At 43.9% G+C, this 9749-nt stretch overlaps 1 protein-coding gene across 2 annotated transcripts; it reads left to right on the top strand.

Moving 5' to 3' along the window:
• Nucleotides 1-714: 714 nt before the first annotated feature.
• Nucleotides 715-9053, top strand: LOC129204079 (pantetheine hydrolase VNN2-like). Of its 2 annotated transcripts, none has more exons than XM_054819366.1 (8): nt 715-850; nt 2993-3224; nt 3329-3459; nt 4560-4752; nt 5290-5581; nt 6543-6913; nt 7073-7243; nt 8543-9053. In XM_054819366.1, exons 2-8 carry the CDS (start codon nt 3012-3014, stop codon nt 8660-8662), a joined length of 1491 nt encoding a protein of 496 aa, XP_054675341.1. In that variant the 5' UTR covers nt 715-850; nt 2993-3011; the 3' UTR covers nt 8663-9053. The 2 variants fall into 2 exon arrangements, with proteins under 2 accessions (XP_054675341.1, XP_054675342.1); XM_054819367.1 differs by lacking the exon at nt 715-850 and adding an exon at nt 1403-1730 and having other exon boundaries at nt 3108-3224.
• The last annotated feature ends 696 nt before the right edge of the window (nt 9054-9749 follow it).

Below are 9749 nucleotides of genomic sequence, written 5' to 3'. Positions count from 1 at the left end.
GTGCACCATATGACCTTTTCTGTTTTCAAATGTAAATAGATACTCACATGTGACATAACATAGTGTCATGTCTAACATAGTGACGTTTATCAAAAGCCCTAGACAAGATACTCACGAAATCTCAGCACTGCCAGAGCCATGGTCTCTTAAAACCTTGTTCACTGTTGGAGTCAGTTACTGCCTGGCACAGACTGATCCCAGTCTGGCAAGGGATTATCCCATGGGATCCTCTTCCCATGGGTACAAACTCAGTGCAGAGACTGTACTTGAGCCTCGGGAACCTGTGGGTCATACCGCAACTCTCTCCCAGGGAAAGGATCTGGATTTGCAGGAGGCTATGGCACGCAAGAAGGTCTCATCTTGCAATGCAGAAGGGATTCAGCGAGAGCGCGTGGCTGGTCCAGGAGCTGAGAGTCACCTCCTTCGGGTCCGTTCACTGCTGATACCAGTCCTCTGGCTGAGGGAATGTGTCTGCAAGTAGCATATGATCCCAACCCTGAATCTGGTGAGTATCTTGAATTCAGGATTTGGTTCAAAGCCATTGTGGTTTGGTTTAGGTATATTTGTATGTTAAATATTTTCCTATAGAAGACTGGCATAAGCCATCACGGCACTAAATTCTTTTTCCTGCAAAAATTGCATAACATTTATCATTGTGAAATGTGTTGTGTGAAATGAGTCAAGCATACAGAAAGTAATCCTATGCAAGTCTACCCATAATGCACATACCGACTCACTCTGTATAAAAGACAAGGCTGCCTGTAACCACGGATAACAATAAACACCTCTTCCAGGGAAGAGTGGCAAAAAAGCATTCCATTACCTGACAGCTGAGTAAGAACCAGAGAAGGTAAGAACCTTGGGTAACCAGCTACAAGGGATTTTGGGGAATGTGCAGCTTTAGCTTCAAGATTTCTGATGAGGTGATCTATAGACATAAGAAGGCAGGCTGCAATAGGCAAAATTTAGAAATTGTGGCTTCCATTCACAGTGCTTAACAACAGAGACCTGCAGGGACATGAGATCTTCAGAGCTTAGTTACTGAGTGATGTGCTGAAGGGTCTGCTCAGACAAACAGCCTGCCTGGCAGCCCCCTGCGATGTGGAGCAGCCCCCAAAAGCCACACAACTCTGAGCCGGCGCTGTGCTGAGCTGGGGTGGCACAGGTAGCGCCCATGCCGCAGCATCGAGCTGGGGGCCGGCCTCCTGCCTCCTGCAGCCCCGCCTCCACCCCGCGCCCTCCAGTTTGGGCAGGAATGTGTCCGAGCTGGTCTTTGCTGAGATTTCCCAAACTCTGCCTTGTTTTCCTGCTGTGACCTGGGCTTGCCTTGAACTGTGTTTCCACAGCAATGCCACGCCTGAATCATTGGTGCATCTGGCGAGCGACATGTTTCTTTAGCTGCAGCACAGCAGTGACTTCTCTGTCGGGGCGTAAGGCAGAATTGCTCAATGCTGGCAGCTCTCTTGCCTTTGATAATGTGAGACTTTCCGGGCAGGGTGATTGCATCTTGCGGTGTCAGCTTTCTGCCACTCTGGGGAATTCCCAGGTTTTGTGCAAGACTTTCCCTTTTAAAGCCCCTTGGCTTTGCTTGCCCCATCTTCCTCTTGGGTGACTTCCAGGCTCCAGACATGGGGCTTCCTAAAGCTCATGCCTCTGCCGTGCTTTTGGTGCTGTCTGCTCTGGAGGCCTGTGCCCTCGACAGCTACGTCGCAGCCGTCTATGAGCACAGCGTGGTCTTTTTCAAGACATTTAGAATAGAATAGAATAGGATAGAAAAGACTGTTTCAATTTGAAGATACCTACTACAATCATCTAGTCCAACTGCCTGACTGCTTCAGGGCTGACCAAAAGTTAAAGCATGGCATTAAGGGCATTGTCCGAATGCCTCTTAAACACTGACAGGCTTGGGGCATCGGCCACCTCTCCAGGAAGCCTGTTCCAGTGTTTGACTGGTCTTGTCAGATTACACTGAAGTGCCAGCTTCTCCTCAGTAAGCCTTGATGCTGATGGACAAAAATAAGATTTCTGGGTGAAATTACACAGTGAAGAGGAAGATATTGTCGGGATGAAGAACATATTCCTTGGTTTCTTACAGAGCAGTAAATATGATTGGCCAGTTTATGTTCCTTTACCTTCATAGACGTACCACAGGTTCTAACAAACGGGGTTTTTAATGAAGCACCTGAAATTATAGTAGTAATATGCTATTTCCAAAATGCTATGCAAAAATTACTTTCCAGAAGAAAAAAAGTCGCTTTGTATGAGCAATTTCAAATTGCTTATTGTGCAAAAATTGCTTCTCATAACAAAAACAATAAAAAAAAAATCTGTGTTGTTTAATTCTTTCTCACGATACAAGCGAGTGTGTTAGCAGAGAGATCAGCACAGTTCAAGGGTTAGTTTATTTTGCAGTGTGAGCCCGGGAAGGAGGACGCTCTCAGGGCACCTGCTACAACTATAATAAGCCCATTGGCCAAAGGCAAGAGGCATGGCAGGACCACGTGTCTCATAAGGGGAGATGAATTGGCTACACTGTGAAGCATGAGGGCTGTACTGCACGCAGGTGGTCTGCCTTCAGCCCTGGCTGAATTTGCAACCGATGGCAGCCATGCGCAGCAAGGTTATGTGGAGTAGTGTGCGCTAACCAGGGGAGTCTGGGCTCGCCCCGAGATGGGTTTGGAAGTCTGGAGAGGGATGTATGAACAGAGTGTGGAAGTGCTCCTTCCATGAAGGGTCTTGTAGATCAGCATGGCTTCTGGCATGCTCTCTTAGCCTTTTGATCACGTTTTATATGCAGCATTTCAAACTGGAAACAAGATTCAATTCCTAGAAATGTTTCTGTGACTTCTTACTATAAATAAATGTCCTGATTGTTGGCAGAACTCTACTGTACCTTCCCAGATTACTCAATAGAAGATAATTTCCAAAGCAAACTTATTAGTCTTTACTCCTCCTCTTTCTATCTGGTTTATATTCCCCATGCCCAATCCAGGAGCTGCGAGGCACCAGCCATGCTCCCTCCCCGGTCTCTCCTGCACGCTGCGGTGTTTGCCCTTGCAGCCCTTCAGGCCCTTGCCTCCGACACCTTCATTGCAGCCGTCTACGAGCACGCAGTCATCCTGCCAGATGCCACTGATGAGCCTGTTTCTCCTGATGATGCTTTGGCCCTGATGAACAAAAACATGGATGTCTTGGAAGGGGCCGTCAAGGAAGCCGCCCAGCAGGTACTAGATGTATTGTGAGCGTTGCTAATTAGTGTTCTCTGTGCCTGCTGACCCTCCCGGTTACCTGTTGATGAGTGAATTCTTAACGGATCCTGTTGTGTCAGGGCGCCCACATCATTGTGACTCCCGAAGATGGCATTTACGGCTGGCTTTTCACAAGAAAAACCATCTACCCCTACCTGGAGGATATCCCTGATCCGGCAGTGGACTGGATTCCCTGCACCGACCCCACAAGGTGATTTCTTCTGCAGTGATTTATGTGCTTTCAAACTAGTGTCTCCTGGAGTCGTGAGATGCTCCGAATAAATGCCTAAGAACTGCTAATTTTTTCAAGCTATTAAAAATACTGCATACCGTAGAAATGAGATGCATCAAAAAGAACTCTTAATTAAATGGTAATGGGAATATGCAAGGCAAAAAGCATTGAGACAGTCTCACTTTTAAAAATTGCAAAAGGAGGAAAATGAGGAAATTTTAGGCAAAATCATTATTTTTAAAACATGTAAAACTTTACCACTACAGATCAATTGTGAATATCTCCTGTAAGTATAAGCTAGTTTATTATCATATCAGATGCATAGATTAGACAAGGTGATTCAGTCCTCAGCTCATGTGGCTGGGTGATTTCTAAACCAAATTGCACAAAATATTCTGAAAGAAGTGCCTTTTAGAAACCCATCGGCTTGCACGGTCCGCTGTGTTACACAGAGCTGCTCTGAATGTGGGTCAGCAGGGGACACCAAGAGGACCAGGTTCATTTCTAAGTTAAGCTTTTCTGTTATTCTCTTCTGAGGCTTTATGAAGCCAGATTTCAGGAGTCCTCAGCTCTGTAAATGCTGCGGCCACTTTTTACTAAAGGTTTATGGGCATCTGCCTTAAACAAAGTGAAGAGTCTTAAAGAAGGCTAAAACGATCTTTTGAAACCAAGGCTTAGATCTGCCTGAAAAATTATTTTTAAGTTATTTTAAGTTTATGACAGCATATTGATTTATTCTATCCTGTTTTCTGCAGCTGCCTATATCTTTTTATGTGTGTTAGCTTGGAAATATATCCTCACAGAAAATAACACTGTTCAGGGTACAGGAAAAAAGAACACAGGGAGACCACTTTTTAAAGCTAAAAGAGACCGGCAGTTCAAAATGATCCTACAAACAGAGGAGAAATTGAACAGAAACTATGATTTGATCTATCCCTTTTTCTGCACCTGGGGATGCACAGTTAGTGGAATAGTAATTTTGAATGCATTTTTTCCACATCTGAACTTAAACTTGTAAAATTTTCTGGTTTGGTGGTTTTTTGTTTTTGTTTTTTTTATTTCACCAAAAAATGGATTAGATTTGCTCCAGCACCAGTGCAGGAACGACTCAGCTGCATGGCCAGGAATAACTCCATCTATGTGGTTGCAAACATCGGGGACAAGAAGCCGTGTAACTCCAGTGATCCTGGCTGCCCCAGCGACGGTCGCTATCAGTACAACACCGACATCGTCTTTGACTCGGAGGGGAAACTGGTGGCTCGTTACCACAAGGTAATGACTCCTGTCATTGTTTATCAGTATATTTTCCACCTCTATGGTACCAATTTCAGCTGGTTTATACAATAACTTTACATAGTTGTAGAGTGACAACCAATCCAGGATGATCCGATGCAAGGGTCTTATGGCCAGAAGGAAAGTAGGCAAGTGCTTGATCGATCAGGCATTATTTCCAGGAGCACCACAGCTGCAGAGCGCGTGCTGGATACCAAACACCTAAGGGCTACTTTTATGATACTAAATGGGAAAGAAGCAGTGAGAGTTTTCCATACTCGGTAAATGTTAGCTGGTCCTCGGCACAGTTTTAGCCAAGCCAGACAGCCAGGCATTGCTTCCAGGGGGCAGCTGGGGCGCAGCCACCCTGTTTTGCAGGGGGAGAGGGTCAGCTGGATGGATGCAAACGCGCTGTGCTGGCCAACTCAGGTATCTCAACCCCCAGCTTTGCCCTAAAGCCTATCTCAGACGCAAAAGTAGCTGTTCATAATCTTGCCTTATTTTTAGTTTCTAATATGCCATTTTCTTCACCTGCAGTACAACTTGTTTAGAAGAGAAACTCAGTTTAATTACCCTAAAGAGCCTGAAGCCATCACCTTTGAGACCCCCTTTGGGAAGTTTGGCATTTTCACGTGCTTCGACATCCTTTTCCGTGAGCCTGCCGTGGTCCTAGTCAGCGAGTTGCAGGTGGACACCGTGCTCTTCCCCACGGCTTGGATGAACGTCCTGCCCTTTCTGACTGCAATTGAGTTTCACTCTGCCTGGGCTATGGGCATGGGTGTCAATTTGCTTTCAGCAAATACTCACAACATCGGCTTGGCAATGACAGGTGAGTTGCATATGGGACAAGGGAAATTGTCTTCAGAGTTCCAGATTCAGAAGCAGGCAGAAATGCTTTACAAATAGAGACGTCTCTAGAAAATAGTGTTTCAATCAGACTAAAAATCTTCTTGATGGTGCATTGAACGTACTAAACAGCTTCAGGCAAGAAAATGTTGAATGTTCTGGGAGAGGTAAAATTAGAAATCCAAGACATAAAATTTTGATAATTTAAAAGTGAAATTTTATTTCAAAAATAGAACAAATTTTCACTTAAATTTTCAGCCTCTCATTTAGAAGCAGCAGGTTTTGTTTAAAATACAATCAATAGTTAAATGGAGAAAAAATGTTTTAAACTTAATAACCTAAAACTAAAAGGAGGATTCCTCTTGGATATGGAATAAAACATTTTCAGGTTTTTGTGGCTCCTGAAGAATTAGAGATATTTATGTTTTGGTTTGATCTGAATAGATATTTACTGCCATTTTTTTTCTATAATCTGAGAAAACGTTGCTGTAGCTGCATCTGTAACTCTCCCCTGAAGCCAAAGCCACAAAGGAACATTTTTGCCTGCCATAAATAGACTAAGCTGAGTTCAGGCCACAGCCCTGGGTTTCCTCCTGTGAAACGCAATTACCCACATGATTTCCTTCTTTGGCAAATACACCACTCTTGGAATTCTGATTTATGTTTAAAATAACCCAAGTTCTTAAAAAAAGGGGGATGGTCATGTGTAAAATCGGCATTTAAGGCTCAGATTCAAGATCCAGTGAAGTACAACATCTGCGAAGTTTAGGTCAGGTTTTTATACTATGATGGGTATTTTAGTGGTTCTGTGCTTCAAAATTCTCCCAAAATTCTCTGTAACAAGTTGACTGAAACTAGCATCACCGACAAAGCCCGCCGGTGTGGCCCCTGCCGTGCCGTGCTCCGGGGGGCCGGCTGATGAGGGCTGGTGGGTGTCCTTGCAGGCAGCGGGCTGTTCACGCCGGAGGGACCCGTCGCCTACCATTACGACAGCAGGACAGAGGAGGGACGTCTCCTGCTAGCCGAGCTGAGTGCACGCCCCCGTCTTTCCCCCACCTACCCGCCTGCTGTCAACTGGAGCTTGTATGCCACAAGCATCAAGAAATTTCCAGAAAAAGACACTTTCTCAGGAGCTGTTCGGCGGGATATATTCACTTTCAGTGAACTCAGGCACAAAGCTGGAAATTACACGGTTTGCCAAGGAGACCTCTGCTGTCATTTGGTCTATCGGATGCCAAACAAGAGCAATGATGAAGTTTATGTCCTGGGTGCATTTGATGGGCTTCACGGTTCTCTCATAAAATACCATTGGCAGGTAATTGGTTTCGTGGGGGTGAGTGTGGGTTGTATATGCCTACATCCCAGCCAACCCAAAACCCTTGTCCAATTCGGCATCGTGAGAACTTTTCTTGTTATCAAATCCAGCTCTGGATTGTTGAAAGCTTAGCGGTATTTTGCTTTTTCCTCCCCGCAGATATGCACGCTGCTCAAGTGCCAGACCACAGACCTGAACACATGCGGGCAGCCGGCGGAGACGGCTCAGACCAAGTTTGAGATGTTCTCCCTCAGCGGCACCTTTGGCACCAACTACGTCTTTCCAGAAGTCTTGTACAGCGGGGTGCAGCTGGCCCCCGGGGAGTTTGAGGTAATGGGGCACCCTGGAGCCATTCTATGCAAGGTTTTCCAGGCTGTGGTGCTGGAAATCAATATGGCAGCAAAGTCCCTTCCAAGAACCACTTTCTTTGGTTCTGCGGACCATAACTCAAGAGGACATTTAAAAGGATGGATTGAATTCATCCTTACTGATGAGAATGTATAAATACTAATGCTGATAATCTCTTCAGTGCTCTCTTTAGCAAATATGCCTTCCCACTTCAGGTCACAAATCTATAAATAGCAACTTCCAGCGAGGTATTTTCTACAGGTTTCTGTTGATGAGCATTTTAGGAGACAAATAAATCAAATACTCTGAGAAATTGTCCAAGCAAGAAAAATTACTAACGAGTATCATGGATAAGAGTAGAGATCCTATGCAGTTCAAAATGTTGAAAGGTATTTTTGAGGGGTTTGTAGGGTTTATTTTTTTATTTGAAACTTCATCATATATTTTTGCCAAAACATGCTTTCATTCATAGACTAGGTTTATGTAAGAGGCTAGATGAAATCATAATTGATTTGGAAGAGGTATTTAATAGCTTACAAGAGACAATGAAGACAGTGAAAAAGACTTGAAGAGTTTTAGGGGAAACAAGGGTGATATTTTTACAAGGTAGAGAATGGAAAAACATTGCTCACCCTGCCTATTTGTTTTGAACGGCACTTCTGTAAAAACATACGCATCAACAGCTTGATTTGGTATGCTAAAATATGATCATGGTCTAATGTAAAAAAAATTTTATATTTTCTTATCAAATGCATGCTTATCGTTTGTCACAGAGGCTCTTAAAAAGTGCACGTGTTCACAGTCTATGAACAACAGTGATTTCAAATTGATCTGTAAAAAGTAACTAAGAAAAACAACATATGGCCAGTAGCCTGAAATTCTCTGTTTCCATCTGGAAATTGTTTTGGGGTCTACAAATCAAAAAAGATTTAAAAGTACTGTCCTAGATATGTATATAACCTGCATTGCCATGTACGAGTAACTAATGAGAACCTAAAAAATCAGTTATTGTCATTCTCGCCTTCTTATGAAGCAGAGAAAATGATCTTTTTATTTTTCCACAGATGGAGCTGAAGGAAGTTTTAAAGACCTTCAGGTCCAAAGAAATGTGGGAAGGCAATGGCACAGCCAGAGTGCATTGTGGTTTCTTTCATTCTCATGATTGTCTTCTAAAAGTGCTGCATCAAAATGTCCAATCTCTAAGCCCCATCCTTTCTGTACCATGCAGTACTGCTACTCTATTAGTGGAATATTAGTATCATTCTTTCTCTTTTCAACTAGGTGCTACGTGATGGACGTTTGAAAAGTAAGCATGGCACATCGAAACCCCTCTTAACAGCGACGCTTTTTGGACGGCTTTACGAAAAGGACCTGCCAAATCCTCTGCGAACCTCCCCGTAATGTACCTCCTTAGCTGTTACACACACCGTAGACAGGAGGGGAATTTCCTACAGAGATGCACCTCCTTATGAGCCGTGGCAGTGATCCTGGATCATTCCTGTTCTGTAGCCTTTCTCAGCAGCAGTGGCAGTTGAGTTTCTTTAGAAGAAAGCAATGTGATCGCTCTGTTGTGTACCTATATCAATGGTGTATTTTTTTAATAATGCTTGAGCCAGTGCAACTATTTTTTAGTATGACTGCTGTGTCGTGAAATTTTAAAATAGAAATTTTATTTTTTTTTTCCAGAGATATCACATAGATTGCCAGGATAACACTAGAAAGAGGACTGATACTGAAATGTGTGAAATGTGAAGTTTGCCAATTTGCTGCAGAACAAATCTTTGCAAAGGAAGCCTTTCTGTCCCTTTTGCACCTTTCTGTCCCTTTTCCCCCTTGCTGTTTTTCAGACTGTATAAGCACTAAGTATCCATGTTCCTCAGCCTTACACACCAATCAATAGGGTCTTCCTAATGCTTAATGGGCCTTGGCCCCATTCTGACCGAGGCACTGTACATTGAAGGGAAAACCAGATTACATATAAACAGAGTATACCAGCACATTCTCCTAGGTATTTGGAAAATTTCTTCAAAACTGTGAAAACATAGGAAATAGGTAATATATTAGTACCTGAAACAGATTTTATCATGTAGTATGAGAAATGGGCATTATTTGGGACTTCTGGCAACAGCACGTGAAACTTGGCAGTCCTGGGCCTGGTGTGTGTGTGTGTGTGTATCGTTCTGCAGCAAATGGGCCTCATTTGCGCCACATATGCCTTGGAGCGGTCCCTGCCTCAATGCTTACCCCATAGCCTTTTGCATCTACTGCCCTTCACATCACTGGCACACAGCCTGCGCCATGCTTAGCACTGAGCCGCCCTAAATGCAGTACATTACATAAAAAGCACTCTGTGGCTTCCCACCCCACGCACACCAATGTATGTTATCTAGGAGTTGCTGAAATCATATGATTTCTGTTATCCCATGTGCTGCTGCTTCTCAGCCCACAAGTTTGGAGGTACCTTCCAGGACTTGTTTCATCCTGGAAT

The sequence above is a fragment of the Grus americana genome, chromosome 3 (genome assembly GCF_028858705.1).
Source record: "Grus americana isolate bGruAme1 chromosome 3, bGruAme1.mat, whole genome shotgun sequence".
NCBI classification, from domain to species: Eukaryota; Metazoa; Chordata; class Aves; order Gruiformes; family Gruidae; genus Grus; species Grus americana.
Note: the sequence above shows the minus strand (reverse complement) of the source record. Positions and strands in the feature narration are given on the sequence as shown.